The sequence below is a fragment of the Ptychodera flava genome, chromosome 8 (assembly GCF_041260155.1).
Source record: "Ptychodera flava strain L36383 chromosome 8, AS_Pfla_20210202, whole genome shotgun sequence".
In the NCBI taxonomy this organism is placed as follows: Eukaryota; Metazoa; Hemichordata; class Enteropneusta; family Ptychoderidae; genus Ptychodera; species Ptychodera flava.
Genome location: NC_091935.1, coordinates 15,934,325 through 15,950,971, shown reverse-complemented (window position 1 = coordinate 15,950,971; position 16,647 = coordinate 15,934,325). Strand labels below are relative to the sequence as shown.

The 16,647-nt window shown below is 37.3% G+C and overlaps 1 protein-coding gene across 1 annotated transcript in view; it reads left to right on the top strand.

Annotated features, from left to right (window-relative positions):
• Window positions 1-2,829: 2,829 nt before the first annotated feature.
• The window catches only part of LOC139138632 (uncharacterized), a 38,742-nt gene continuing 24,924 nt past the window's right edge, over window positions 2,830-16,647 (top strand). The window contains exons 1-6 of the mRNA XM_070707100.1: window positions 2,830-3,256; window positions 6,592-6,718; window positions 7,169-7,357; window positions 14,681-14,854; window positions 15,671-15,826; window positions 16,191-16,343. Coding sequence (XP_070563201.1) covers window positions 2,909-3,256; window positions 6,592-6,718; window positions 7,169-7,357; window positions 14,681-14,854; window positions 15,671-15,826; window positions 16,191-16,343 — 1,147 coding nt within the window. The 5' untranslated portion in view covers window positions 2,830-2,908. The remainder of the gene's footprint in view (window positions 3,257-6,591; window positions 6,719-7,168; window positions 7,358-14,680; window positions 14,855-15,670; window positions 15,827-16,190; window positions 16,344-16,647) is intronic.

Below are 16,647 nucleotides of genomic sequence, written 5' to 3'. Positions count from 1 at the left end.
CATAAGTAAGCCATCGGCAAGATTTATATTTTAATTTTAATTGTGCCTTAATTTTCATACACCGAAAAATACCCGAAAACATACACATTTCTTTTAATCATTTAGCAATAATTTCATGACGAAAGAATGGTTCAAAAGACTTTTACTTTTTTGTTTCTATGCGGAACTTTTGTGGCTGTCCACATCAAAACCAAAGACAATTTACGGTAAATATGAAAGTGACTACCCATATATTAATATGCTGTGTAATATAACAACTTTATAAACAAATAAACGGGAATATTATCCAGACATAAATGTGTCCACAGAAAAATAATGAGGAGAAATTATAAATAATTGCTCTGAGAGGCTGAAGTGACCAACTTTGATTGAATGAAAATACTAACATTTTATTTATAAGGCTTACTTTACAGGATAGAAAGAATACCTTTATCTATTTTTGGTATTCTCCCGAAGTTTGTGCCCATACACAATATTTCTGGGGTTAAACCATTATGTAATTAACCTTCTATTTGGGGTTAACCAAATATGTAATAAGCTTTCTGTGCATTCTCTCAAAGTTGTGTTACATATTGGGTTAACCCGATATGTAATAAAACTTCCATGCATTGTGTATGGACATGTTGGCTAATTCGAATATGTAATAAAGTCCGCAGGTTAAATCATATATATATATTCATTTCCATACAGTGCGCTAAACGATCAAGAGAAGTATTCTCCAGGTGTGAAAATAGAGTTAGGTAGCAGAGTATACCATTGTTACACTTTTTGCATTGTTCCTTTCTTTACGTGATCAAACATTCCTTAAAACTGTGTTTCCTTTTATCTAAAAAAACCTGATTGTTTGGTTGTTGCTCAGGACATGACAATCGTGGTGATGCATACCTACATTTTATTTTGTGTATTTACTGAACGCGGTTTTTTAAGATCATTTGAAATTTAATTGTTTGCCGAGGGTGTGTCAGTGATTGCCAGGCATGCTTAGTATTTAGCAATTCGCTGACCAATAGACTTATCGCCATCTTCACTCTCAAGAAAACCTTTGAAAAATTATTAAATTTTAGAAATGCTGCAGATTGTGAAGGGGCGTGGTTATGGTTGCTTTGCATATTTTTGTCTTATTTAGGTCAGTATTATATCCCCAGTTTAGTTTTATTACATATAGGGTTAAGTTTTATTACATATTGGGTTAAGTGTTATTACATATTGGGTTAGTATTACATATTGGGTTAAGTGTTATTACATATTGGGTTAGTATTACATATTGGGTTAATTACTACATATTGGGGTGATACAAGTGTGCATATGCACGTCAAACTCACAAAGTTTGGAAACCAAACGGCTATGCCATGGAGCTAGAAACGGACTAGCTCCATGGCTACGCGGACTATGCCATGTCATCTTCCGCGTTCGATTTCACTGTGAAAATGAGCAAGTTCATTTAGGCCAATCAAGTAACAGTCGATAGTTCCCTTTCATTCTCAAAATTCATACCTGATACTTCATCTGCTTCAAAAACGCTCATTTCATGTGATTTTCGGCCGAATTCGAAATACACATCGCCAAAACATGATAAGTGTCACGGTGAGCAATATTCAAGTCACCCCACGTCGGTGCCGCTTATCCATGGAATGTTGCTCACGCTTATATGTTTTTGCACAGTCCCTGCGATGTTGGCTTTTGAACTCGGTCGAAAATCATACAATATGAACATCTTTGAAGCAGACGAAGTATCAGGTATGGATTTTTCAGCCAACAAGTTACTATGCTTGGACCTACTGTCGCTGTCGCACATATGTCAGTAAGCCTGCGCCAACTTGCTCTCGTCTGTTTATGTACATGTGTGACGCTCGCTGTGATTGGTGTGCCGATTTTTGAAGGCCCATCCCACCTAACTCAGACGATGAAGTAGGAGGATCCCGCACGAAGTAGTTTGTGGGAAATAACGGACCCGTGCAAGCGGATGATGAGATCATAACCATATAACGGAGAGGGAAAACCTTGGAAATTTTGTAATAGATTCGATGGGGTCACTTTTGCTCGGACGATAAAAACGTGGGGGCCAGTTGGAGAAACTTGTTCAAGCAAGAAAAAACACCAGCCAGTCTGTTGAAAATTACTTGTCCCTTTATTGTTTTCCTGGTTTGATGATGTGCATAATTTAAAAATCGATTTTGGGTGAATCAAATTTATGTCACGAGTCATTCTGTCTCTAAACATATTTTAAAGGGAGATGGTCGTCGGAACCCTGCTCAAAGGTTGCCAGGGACCCCTACGACCGATGTAATACTGTATCTAGGGTACTTTGGCGATTGATGAATGTTGAAACATGTTTTTTGACAATGTATATCATAAAAATTATACGTTGCAGCTATGTTGAAGTGCATATAGATATACATGAAATACATTGTTTATATACTAGAAAGTCGCACACGCCCAGTTCCGATGACAACCCCCTTTCATGGTATATTGTTGCTCTTGAAATGTGATACACATCCTGACGAGATCAATAGTACACTGGCGACAGGTCTCTATTTTGAGTAGAAGTTCCGACCAGTTTGAAAATGGTACGCATGACCAATATACGGGCAACTACGACATTGTGACTTTCAAGTTAAAATGCCTTCTCCTATTTTTCCTATTATTCAGTATCACAATGCATGATCATTCTCATCCATGACTGCAATTAATTTCTGTTATCAGCATAAGTCTTTAATATAGAAGATATAATTGTGTTGACCATTTCGCTATTGCTTTTCCGCATCAATGGTCCTATTGATCATATATGAGCAAAGAATAATTAAATCGTCAACGACTAGGGAACAATATCTCTACGACCACGGACCAATACATCTCTCACCTCACAAACGTTTTGAGTACCAGTTGAGTCACCAAGTAAGACAACGACATGTCCGATAACATGTCGAAGTCGCTGGCGCTACTCTGCACAGTAATTGCAATCCACTGCGGTCATCTCGGGACGTTCGCAGCTTATGATATGACGTTCACACAGCCAGACTTTCCTTGGGAAAACAAGGCCTTGCAAGGACACGTTCTGAGGAGTTTTTCCTACGCTAAACACGTCGTGGTGTGCGCTAAGTCGTGCTTGAACGAAGGCAAGTGTAAGTCGTACAACTATGAAGAATCTACTAACACCTGCGAGTTGAACCGAGTGGATCATGATACTCACAACGCTAATTTGGTTGATAAGGAAGGAACTATCTACCTGACCAGAGCCACTTATTCCGTGCCTGAAGTAAGATAATAATACATTTACCTTCATATAATCTTAGTTACTGCGAAATAGAAGCTATCCTCTTTTAAGAACAACGTCTAAAGACGAGCTTTTTCAAATACAGATGTCCAACTTCGTTGGTAATTGCAGTGCCCGTTGCAAAAAACAGAGTCTCATAAACATTAACATATATAACGTGTGAAGTGTATATATTTACAGGTAAAACACTCAAGTACACATAAACACTCATACACATTCAAGTAATAGAAACTCTGTGTCCTCTACAAGGTTTTAATCTCTATTACTCATTTACTTCTCTTCTATTCTTGATCGAGTTCTGTAATCACGGCAGGAGACTCAGTGACTGTGTTAATGTTGGCATACAGAACACGGACATACAGACAAACGAGGTAGCGAGCAGATAAATAGATGTTGATTGATTAATATAGATTGATTGATTGATAGACAGTAACTAGACAAACAGACAGGTGGATAGATAGATAGATAGATAGATAGATAGATAGATAGATAGATAGCTGTTTGCTAGCACTTAACACTTTTGTCACGAATTTTCGTCGTTCATTCAGTATTATTTAGGGATGGGACGCCGATCAGCTGCCAAATATTCGTTATTTTAACAGACATATCGCCTCTAGCTTTCAATGTCAGCATGCATTGGTACCATGTTTGCCATGACATTGAAACAAATAAATACTATAAACTAATAACTTTAAATCATGTCCTTTGGCGCATTTAAGTTCACTTTAGAGTCGGAACCATTTGAAAATTTGATATTAAAAACGGCCGCTGACGCAGAAAAAACTGCAGCACATCGTTAAGGGTTGAGCACAAATGATAAGTCGTTATGACAATCTCGTTTCCATAGCAACTGGTGTTGTGTTTGGTCTGGGTGTTCTTATTTTCCACCTGGCTGCATCCATTCAAACTTTCAATTTCAATCTTTGTTATTAGCATGATTAATTCGAAATTATATCGTCATCGCCTACGCCTGACTGTCAGCTCTAATTCATGGGACACCATGTTACAATCTGCCAGCTATGGAAGATTGTTCTGTAACGTCTCCGTCTATTTGCCGAAGATATCAGATGTTATTTTTTTTTATTTTTTTTTATTTTTATTTTTTTTTTCAAATTTGGTCCGTACGATTTTTACTGTAACTATAATACTCTATGTTGATCCATCTTGATGCTCCATTGGCGCAAATGGTTGATCTCTTCATTCAATGCACCAGGTGTCGACATGCGCCAAATAGAATACAAAGAGCTTGTCAATCTATTAAAGTTTTGAAGGTCTTTATAATTCGCCAAAAGGAGAAATGTCTTCAGATAACGCCTTGAGACAAATGACTTTTGGAATATCAGTATTCAGATACCAAAAATTTTAATATCTTTTTAAATCTTGAAATTACAATTAATGAAGTATAGTAAACAATGGAGACTGTAAGAAAGCACTAAGGTAAGCTGCCATATGAAGTCCCCGAGAATGAAGTCTCTATGTTTTTGTCAAAAACCTATCGGCTCATGCTTTCAGTCGCTCGCGAATTGTACCAAATTTCGTGTATACCCGCCTACGGTGGGGGTTATTGCCTAATTTAACAATGCTGTTAAATAATGAAAAAGCATCATCTTATAGCAGTATTAATGGTTTATCACCATGGTTCCCTACAAACTCGGATTTCAGACAAGGAGGTATCCTGGTTGTCAAAATTTCAACACATTCACTACTTTCTTTAATTTATGTGTAGTACCCATCCTTGAATGTTCTGGCGTTTTGGACTTACTGAGTTCGAAGATTGTGGTTTTGTACAAAACAGCGCGATAATATATTTTCGGAGTTCACAAATTTACCCCAAAGTTGGCAATAAATGGTGACATGGAATGGAAAGATGCCAGTCTAAGACATAGTTTGAATATTCTCAGATTTTGAAATGGAGTTGTTGGTATGATACATAACAGTCTTTCAAACGGATTATACATTTAAGTACAGAAATTGGTTTCACGATATACTTCAAATATTTAAAGATATTGCATTACAAGACAAGTTTTCAAATTTAGAGGTGGTAAACTTGGATGATGCTTTTCTCAAACTAAAAGACACTTTTAAGAAAAAAGAGACAGAAATTACTTGTTGCTGCCACATCAAGACCAAAAGGTTCAATTATAGCACAGTCCAGAACAGTATTTCACCTCTGAAAATAGAAATAGATAGATTTAAATACTAAAATGTTTAAGGCTGAACTTATGTTTGTTATAAAGGTACGCATACTGAAGTTGAAATATTTTTTTCCGACTGCTGCTGATATGATAATACTAGAGATTTTGAGAACGTATGTAAAACTCACGACCTGCAACTTCTGAAGACCTTGACATAAGTTTTATGAGAAAATGATTATATGAAGCATACAACAACAGAAAAGAAACTTTGTATGAGTAAAATATGGAGAATTCCTCAGTTTATTTATATAGTTATTATTTATTTATTTATTTATTTATTTATTTATTTATTTATTTATTTTCTTACTTTCTTTGCTTTCTTTACGACATCTGTTGTATTTTATTGTCTCATGAGCCTAATGGCCTTGTTACACCCTGACGATTTAACCAGCGTATGCCAACGTATGAAAAGTTGGCGAATATGCTTGGTGTACGTCGAATACGTTATTGGTAAGTTTTGTATAAGTTGAGATCATGCTGGTATACGTCGTAGTAAAGGGGCGTCGAAAACTTTTGTGCATACACAAAACTTTTCGACGTGTGCCAGCGTATGGCTCATACGTCCCCCCTAAGCGGGCCATAAGTTGCAGGTAGGGTAATGCGCTCGTTGACACACATTCAAACTACTCATAAGTCGAAATACGTTGAGATAGTTGTCTAGCGTACCCAAAATGTATATTAACCTATGTGTATGTTATGAATACGCTATGTATACGCCCCCATTGATAAATACATCGTTTGTTTAGCAAGCCAGCATCTTGGAGGAATTGTTGTACGTCGGCATACGCTGGCTAAATCGTCAAGGCGTGACAGGGCCCATAGAGTTTGGCTGTGTAATTACATATTTTTGTTTAATATACAGAATATAAGTCCATATAGGACACAAATAAATAAACACCTAAACTACAACGATCATGAGTTATGAATAAGTCATGAATTATACGTGTTAACTAAATCGACAAATCTTAACATCGTTACGCTAAAACATTACTGCAAGATTTTGCTTGAAGGGTGCACGTGGTCAGACTTTTGCGATGTTAATGCTAAAATACTATGACAATTTTACTTGGGCAATACTCAAACCACTGAGAACTCATGCACTGATTTCATATTCACCCCCAGAAAGAACTCGGAGCCTGTGCTTCTGATCCCTGTAAAAACGACGGTACCTGCCAAGAGACTTGTGAGGATGGATACGTTTGCTTTTGCATCTATGGAGAATGGACGGGAGATACTTGTGAAGAACCAGGTAAATGTAGTCTCTAACAAATTATGCACAACGCCATTTTGGTTGATTTTTCCTTAAGTTCTTCCCCGCCCGTCGACTAACTTGAAGTCACGTTGATAGTATTCTTACATTTATTGTCTCACCGGAAAAAATCATCTCAATCATCAGTTTTGCTTGGCAAAAATTTCTTCATTCTCTTCAAATTAGTGGAACATTAATGCTAAAAGTTTGAATTTAGGGATAGGGATAATGAGTGCTCACTAATAAGAATAAAAGACAGCAAATATCGGAAGGCACGAAAGAAGTTAACATTCTTTCTCATTCTGATTATGCCGTCCCTCTTCTAAATGCCCAGCCTGAAAAGTTACAACATTTCCCCAACCGTCAAATATTTTGCAATGTCGAGGGCAAAAACATATCATTTTCAGTACAATTATTTTTTCTTTAAAAATACGTTTTCTCTTTTCTCAGTGCTCCACGGTAACTGGGGTCAGTGGGGAGGGTGGGAAGACTGCCCATCCACCTGCGGTCGAGATGTCCAGTATCGTCACAGGGAATGCAACGATCCACCACCCTCAGAGTACGGCGGGAAGAACTGTGAGCATGACAATGGATTATACGACACCGATGCCCAATTATGTAGTCCTGACGCTTGTCCAAGTGAGTTCATTTGTTTACTCCATTCCCCTCGCCTTAATTTTTACACACCATTGCCGAAATCTATCCATTTTATATACTCAGAGCTATAATCATCATCATCATCATTATCATCATCATCGATTTATTATATAGAAATAGTACTTTTAGGTCCGATTTTCATAAAACTGACAGGTCATTTGGCTGTCAAATTTGCAATTCAATTCATGTTAAAGGAAATGTTCATAAAACTTGCATCATAAAGGTATTTAATGTTTATGATTGCAAATCTGGCATCTATTTTGTGAACCTATGCTTCCATGGCAACAAGTATGCTCCATCAAAGTTACATTTTGTATTCTTACATTCATCATAATAATATTTTGGACTTTCGTCAAACTTCAAACATAAATGCTATTTGATGTGTGATTACATAGATAGGATCCATGTTATGATCACCTCTTTCCATGGCAATGGTTGCCACATCAAAATTAAAATTCTCCTCAAATGACGCTATTTATGTTGTGCATAGTCATTAAATTTGCAAAAAAGATCAAAATATGGTATTCATTTTTATTTTCGTGTTTCCATATCTACCACTTTAGTCATCAAAATTGACATTTTCTTAAAACAGTAACAATCATGTGAAAATTCATCAATCTTACAATTGAATGTATTTGAATTTATTGATTATAAAAGTGATATGTATTATATGGTTTCGTATTACAGTGTGGCCATCAAAATTACAAACACATTTCCAAATTCACCTGAAATGGAAAAAGTGCAGCGAGGGTGTCATGCTTTTTCAAAACAGCACAGGGGATGGGAGTAACTTGATTTCCAAAAACTTCCACCGTGTCAGAAAGCCTCGTTGTACAAAACATTGTAACGGTGATTCTCTGTGTGTTTTCATTCTCTGAAATCAGTACAATGATGGTAGGAATACAACATTTGTTTTCCGTACATGTCTTGTTATCTCTGTCTTGGTAAGTTTATACAGGATTTCACAACAGCTTTTACCAGCACAGTGGCAATGGCAGGTTCTTGGCATACTTTGGCTTAAGTTCGATGCAAGCTATGCGGCGTGGGTTAGCATATACTTTACAAATTGACCTTATATTAACACAAACCATATGATACTTGATACAACATGAGTTATTTCACTCCATGTTGGATCTGTATAAAAATAAGATCTAATTAACTTAATTGGTTAAGTCATGTAATATACCATATTTGTTCAAGTTTCAACAGCCTTCTTATGAAAAAATTGGAAAGTTTAGCTATGATATTTCGTTAAGCCTATACATTATACAAAGGGGCCAATGGCGTAAAATATGCACATACTTGACAAAAATTATTTTTACTCAATGATGGAACTGTATCAACGTAAGATCTAATTAGGATAACACATATATTGCACTAAATTTGTATGAAATTCAATTTCAATCACCTTCCAATAATATTTTGAAGGTGTTCACCTATGATACACAGCTTAGCCTATACCTTATACATTGGAGACAATATGACACAAAATATCTGATAGTGGGCATAGTTTATACAACTCCATGATGACTCTGTATTAAAGTGAGATCTATTTAGTATAATACACGAAGTGCACTATATTTATGTGAAGTGTCAATATCTAATTCCCTTTAAGGAAGAACGCCCCTCAGGGACAGATATTCTCAAATTTCTACAAATCTTTTCGATGTTCCAATTGTGAGGACAGTTTGTACTTTATCCCTTGACTTGGTGATTAGTTTTTATTTTTCGTAATTAATTTCCTTTTAAAACAAAATTGCTGAGTTCACCGTTTTGTTCGTTTTCTCACACGTAACAAAATCCAGGGCTCGTCCCGGAGCTGAACATTTTGAGCGGTTCAACAACATTTTGCCAGCCTTTAGCAAACTACTGTATATTGTTAACTCAGCGAAATTTCGTCGTGGCAGAATTCAAGCCAGACAAATTTATGGAGGACGTTGATCAGGACACATTTGATTTCCTAAGAAAAGACAACCTAATTGAACTGGCCAATTTCCTTAGGGTAGACGTCAAAAGATCAATGCACAAGAGCAAAAAAGTAAAAGATTGCAAAACATTTAGTTAATTTAGGCCAATTTGAGGAATCCTTCTTGACAGATTATGAGGCTAAATCTACCTTTGAACTCAAAAAAATAGAATTAGAAATACATGCAGATTTGGCACTAAAGAAATTGGAAAGGGAAGAAAGCCAGAGAGAAAGATAGGCAGGAAAGACTAGAAATGAAACGTTTAGAGCTTGGACATACATTAAAATACAACTTCAGACACTTTTGACATTACCAAACATTTAAGATTAGTTCCCCACTTTCATGAACAGGATGTTGACAAATATTTTCTCCATTTTCAGAAACTTTTTAAGAGTCTGAATTGGCCTAGGAAGTTCTGGTCTATGCTTTTGAGAGTGCTTTGGTGGGTGAAGCCAGAGAAATTTACATTCAGTTGTCAGTAGTTCAGGCTTCAAATTACGATTGTGTGAAGGAATTAATCCTCTAGGGTTATGAGTTGGTGCCTGAAGCTTAGCGTCAGAAATTTAGACACTGGGGGAAAGCGAAGGATCAAACTTATGTTGAATTTGCTCGAACAAAGGAACAACTGTTTGATCGTTGGTGTTCTTCTGAAAAGGTTTGTCAAGATCACAAAAAACTGAGGTAACTCATTTTGATTGAGGACTTTAAAAGGTGCATTCTGAGTGACATTAAGACATTTTTTAATGAACAAAAGGCAGAGACATTGGCAGTTGCTGCACGTTTGGCAGATGATTACTCATTGACCCATAAAACTTCATTTGTCAGCAAACCATCTCAGTCCTTTTCAGAAAATTCCTAATCAGACAATTCTGGAAAGCCCTTTTACAGCCAATCCCTGCATTTCAAGAACCATTTAGTAAAATACTTGTAGACTGTGTTGGGCTCCAACCAAAAACAAGATCAAGAAATGAATACATGTTGACAATAATGTGTACATCTACTCGGTTCCCAGAAGCCATATCACTGAGAAATATAAAGGCAAAAGACTATAGTGACAGCTTTAGTCAAATTTTTCACTTTATTTGGCCTTCCTAAATGTATCCAGTTCGATCAAGTCTCCAACTTTATGTCTGGAATTTTTCATCAAGTCATGGATCAGCTAGGCATTAAACACTTTTTTGTCATCCGCCTATCACCCAGAAAGTCAGGGTGCTCTCGAACGATTTCATTAGACTTTGAAAAATATGATTAGGACCTACTGTTTTGACACAGAGAAGCAGTGGGATGAAGGAATTCATTTTATTCTCTTCCCTGTTAGAGAGTTAATTTAAGAGTCTTGTGGTTTTAACCCATTTGAGCTTGTATTTGGACATACAGTCTGTGGCCCACTGAAGCTTTTGAACGAGAAATTCTTATCAGACGATATGATAGTCTTAATATTTTGCAATATGTATCAGAATTTCATACAGAACTTACAAAGGTATGTGTTTTAGGCAGGGAAAACCTTGAATCATCTCAGCAGTCCATGAAAGTAAATTTGATAAAAACACCAAAACGGAAGTTTGAACCTTGTCAAAAGGTTCTTGTTCTTCTTCCGGTTCCTGGCAAACCACTCCATGCTTGTCACTTTGGTCCTTATTTAATTGATAAGAAATGAAATTATTCAAATTACGTCATAATAACACCTGACAGGCAAAAACAAAAACAGTTATGCCACATAAATGTTCTTAAGACATATTTAGATAGGAATAATACTACAGTAACACAACTTTTCAGTGCAGTCAGTTCAAACCATTATGAAGATAGCGATAGTGAAACTGACTTGAGTGAAAATACTCTAAATTCAAAGCTGAGATCGGTCACACTCCAGAATTCACAAATCCTGGAGAATCTTGAGTCAAAGTTGGCACACCTCCAGCCTTCACAACAACAGCAGGTGAAAGAACTGATTCATGAATGCACGCACCTGTTCCAAGACGTTTGAACAAAGACAAACATCATCTATCACGATGTTGATGTCGGCAACAGTATGCCTGTGGAACATCCATACAAACTGAATCCAACGAAAGTAAAATATCTCTAGGAAGAAGTTAAATATGTGCTTGATAATGACTTTATTCAACCCAGTAAAAGTAACTGGAGTTCGCCGTGCATACTTGTGCAAAAACCAGACCAAAGCTATCGTATGTGCACGAACTACAGGAAACTGAACATTCTCACACAGACAGACACTTTCCCAATCCCGAGGATTGATGATTGCGTCGATCTATTAGGAAGAGCCAAGTATGTAACAAAATTTGATCTACTGAAGGGATTTTGGCAAGTCTCTCTGACGGATCGTCCTAGTGAAATATCCGTCTTTGTTACACCAGACGGATTTTTCCAGTACAAGGTGATGCCATTTGGAATGAAGAACTCGCCCGCAACATTCCAACGGATGATTAACGACGTCATATCCGGACTAGAAGGGTGTGAAGCTTACGTCGACGATGTTGTCCTGTACAGAGACACCTGAGAGGAGCACATCAAAGCACTGTTGACTGTCAACCTCGCCAAATCCTAGTTTGGTTGGGCAAGGGTGACTTACCTCTGCCATACTGTAGGACAAGGTGAGGTAAAACATGTTGATGCCAAAATCAGTGCCATTTCAAATTTTCCCATCCCAAATTGCAAGAGACAACTGATGCGCTTTCTTGGTATGACTGGTTACTACAGAAAATTCTGTCCAAATTTTTCCACCACTAATGAACCTTTGACTAACTTACTTAAAAGGAAAGTAAAGTATGTTTGGTCAGAACAAGGCCAACAGGCATTTGATATACTCAAAGCCATACTGCAAAGTGCCCCATTCTTTTCTGCACCAGATTTCAGTTTGCCTTTCAAATTAGCTGTAGATGCTAGTGATGTGGCTGCTGGTGCTGTTTTATTGCAAGAGGATACTAATGGGATAGATCATCCTGTTTGCTATGTTTTTCACAAAATTAACAAATCCCAGAGAAAGTACTCTACTATTGAAAAAAAGTGTTCATCTTTGATATGAGCTTTACAGCATTTCGAAGTTTATGTTACTTCCTAAAATCAGCCAATAATGGTTTATATTAATCACAACCCTCTTTTTCTGCAGAAATTAAAAGGCAAAAATCAGAGATTGTTAAGATGAACTTTAATTTTACAGGAGTTTAACCTTCACATTAGACATATAAAAGGCAAAGAAAATTTAATTGCAGACTGTCACTCTCGTATTTAGAGCTTAAAGTTTTTCACACTATTAATAACACATTTGTAAAAGAATGATTTTTCGTGAAAAATTTTTTTTTTCCTTTTTGAAGAGGGGGTGTGGTATGTATGTCATTTTCCCCTGACCTCATCATCTGAGTTTAATTAATCTGGAACATTCTTATGGTCGCTGTCCTTCATGACCTCGAAGTCAATTAGTCATGTTTATAACTTTCTTGAAATTCAATTAGTCACAAGTGGAGATATTTTAGAGCAGTAATTAGCGCATCAATAGAAGTTCGAGATTGTTCTTTTATTTTCTTATGTAATCATTAAGTATAAGCTGAAGATGGCATGATTTCCAGTCAGACGTTTTGGATATGTCACTTGTTTGTTACTTCAAGACTTTGCAAACTCCAGCAGTATTAAGTTCTAGACTTTCAAGACCTTCACTCCCACGCTGGCTTTATTCTGTTGACTTTGTGCAACCTCAAGCCTGGAAGCCAAGAACTGCATCGGTCTGTCACACTGTCTCACTCTGGAGCCTGCCGTCCCAGCTGAGATGAGTAGCTTGTAAACTCTTACAGTTTGTACTTTATCCCTTGACTTCTGGTTAGTTTTATTTGTTGTAATACATTGCGTTTTAAAAGGAAATAAGTAGGGGACTCATGACACAAAACATATGATAGTTGACATTGTTTATATTTACTTCATGATGGATGTGTATCAAAGTAAGATTTTTTGAGTATATATTTATTGCACTATATCTCCATGAAGTTCCAATTTAAATGGTCTTCAAATAAAAATTTGGGAAGTGATAGAAGTATTAGATTTAACCTTACAAATTGGAGGCTATATGGCACAAAACATACAGCAGTTCCTTTAGATTATTTGTTTACTGCATGACAGATCTGGATCAAATTAAGACCCATTTAGGGTGACACATTTAGCATAACATGTACGATGTGTATTTGAAGTGTCAATATTAACAGCTAAGTGAAAATTTAGGACGTCCCTTACTAATGGGACATGGCTTAGCCCAGTACACTATAGACGGGCCAACATTGTACAAAATAGTTGCTAGTCCATGGTGGACATTTACTGAAACATATTATTTGAGGTTTTACCATACGTAGTCTCATGATAAATCTTTTAGAACCTATAGAGTGGTTTTCATTGAGTCGTTGGCTTTAGACGAACGATACATATTGTCTTAATCAAGGTGTCACCAACCATCAGGTGTAATTATCGGCAAGGCGGTTATATGAGTCGATCATAAAGGAACCGACTTTGATAAATTTTGAACATTGTCTAGCAGGGCCTACACTAATTTAGAGACCACCATAAATTATCCCTCAATGGTACATGTTCATCCGCCTATTTTGTAAGTCTGAAAACGCAGTATTTTGTTCTCCCCTGATGCATACCGAAATTTCAGTCATGAACCTTGTCAAAAGAACCTGCCCATGTCAGTGGGGTCTCGACGCAATGTTATTTCGGTGTGTGTTTGCTGATGTGATGTTCACTTCAGATTACCGAGATAAATGGCTTCAGGTCCGGACTGAAAGTCAGTTGGGGCACATTTTGCTGCGACCGATCAATTAAGCATGTGATGTCATGTTAAAGGGATACAGTCGTCGGAACTGTGCTCAAAGGTCGTATGGGACCCATACGACAAATGCAAACACTGTATTCGAGGTACGATCGTGATTGATAGAAGTTAAAACATGTCTGTCATAATATACATTGTATAATTTTAATGTTGCAGCTATGACGATGAGGTGCATCTAGATATTGTGCACTGACATACATTGATTGTAAACAAGAAACTCGCACAGGCGCAGTTGCTATGACTGTTTCCTTTTAAAGTAAGGGACCTAAATATTGAGATGAGGATGGCGCATACCAAAATTTACTGATATAATCATCAAAGCTACGGTCACTTTTGCATGAAAACAAATGTCATCGACGCATACCCTGGAATCTACTTTGAGTATTGATTGATCAGTCTTGTTTCCATGGTATGGCAGTTCATTTTATCCAAGTCTAGGTTGATGCTTTTCTGTATGGCCTTACTGTATGCCGTTCTGATAAAGTGTATTCAATTTCACGGACTCTGTAGTATGGTCGATGTGGGGCGCCTGGACGGAATGCGTTCCTGGATTCTACTCCTGTGGCCTTGGCAAACGTAACAGAACTCGAGAGTGTTACAATGGTGGCACACCTGGTGAAGATGAAGGGTGTATCGGTCCTTTCGAAGAAACGAACAAGCCTTGCGAATCACGTGACTGTGAGGGTAAGTAGTGACTGCCGTAATTGGCTTAGCTGATTTTGAAAATATTTGGTGGTTCGACCGACGGCGTTTGGAAAAAATAACTTTTATGACAAACTCTTCCCTGCATAGATGAAAAGTAAACATTTCATGCTCAGTCGTATGACTTGCAAATCCACCATTGGAGAAAATCCGTGTTCAGGAATAATGAAATAGACACCAGTAATATAAGAAGGCTCTAGATCTACAGTATTTGACACGTAAAGTGAATAGGAAAATCAATGAAGGGCATGATTTGAGTAAGGATTACCATATAATATTACTTTCAGAAACAAATAAGTAGGCTTCGATTTGTGCAATCTGTTGTAGAGAACATGGGGAAAATTATTACCTTTCTTCATATTTCTGAAATTAATGTGTCCATGTGTGTCGTTACAAGAGGGTAACCATTTGCCCGAATATGGATACAGTGAATTATTTGAGAGATTCTAAGGTGGGAAAACTAAATCACGGAGAGCCCTTTGAATTGCTGAGTAGTTGGATGTTTTGGAAAGGAACAGACCGACAACTTTTTGGGCATTGTATAGATAAACGAATCAGAGCCCGTCCAAATTCTCTTGCTGTCGCCTCTCACTAATAGTGAAAGGCGACAGAAAGAGAATACCTCGCAAGTACAGACGTTGCCGTACTCTACATCTGATTTTAATCAGATTGACAAACATACATACATACAAAAATGAATATCAATATCTGTGAATCTTTCTTTAATCATGTTTTCACCACGTACTGTAATATGTAGATAGTTTCGCCTCTTAATTTGCCCTACTTTTCATCTTTCAGCTCCAGTAAGATTGATTGACTCCACCAGTTATGGTTATGGCTCCCTACAAATCTATGATAACGTCAAGGCGGAATGGGGATACATCTGTGGAACTTTGGGTCAAAACGAGGGTGATGTTGTATGCCGTCAAATGGGATTCAGCGGAGGGTTTTCATGTACTTAATCACAGTCCCTCCACCCACTTCGACTTAATTGATCATCCAATTACACGTGTACATACATACGTATACGTATGTATGTATCATTGTATGTCCGTGCATGCTTGCCTACTTAACGTATATGACGGACATATTGACTCAAGGATACATGTCTGTGTATGCATCAAATAATAAATCAGAAGAATAAAGGTTCATGTACGTGACAGTGGTCTATCTAACATGATATGTTCACAGAAATCTGTCGTGAATCGTGTCTAAACGAGTAGGCGTATGATGTACGATTTTCGTTTTTGTTTAGAGATTAAAATTGCAGCGAAGACAATAATTTTAATTTCGAAATATTTTCGTGTTTCCATTAAAGATTCCTTAAAGACAGTAATTTCACCAACCATAGCTCTACGCGACATCACCTGTTCCGATCCCGAAAGTAAATGGACGCTTGCTGAATGTAGTCATGCTGGATGGGGCGACGATGTTGGTTGTGGAAATGCTGTAGCTACGGTGAGGTGCAAAGGTAAAAGCTAAGGGACTGGTCAGTTTCTTCAACCTGGGGAGGCGGTGGATCCAGGGGGTCACCCTGCCTTTGACTTTGGTGATGGGGAGGTCACCATGTTTTTGAAATGCTCAATAAGGGAGGTCAGTTTGCTTTTGAATTGAGATACTTGCTCATAATTGCATAAAATGCCTCATACCAGCCACGAATTGTTACATTCAGCTGGAGTTTTCGCGGCACCCTTCAGGCACGTAACTTTAAAGGAACAAAGTCGGCCATTTTTCATGAATTTTGTTTTGATGCAAGATACTTCTTATATTGTTTG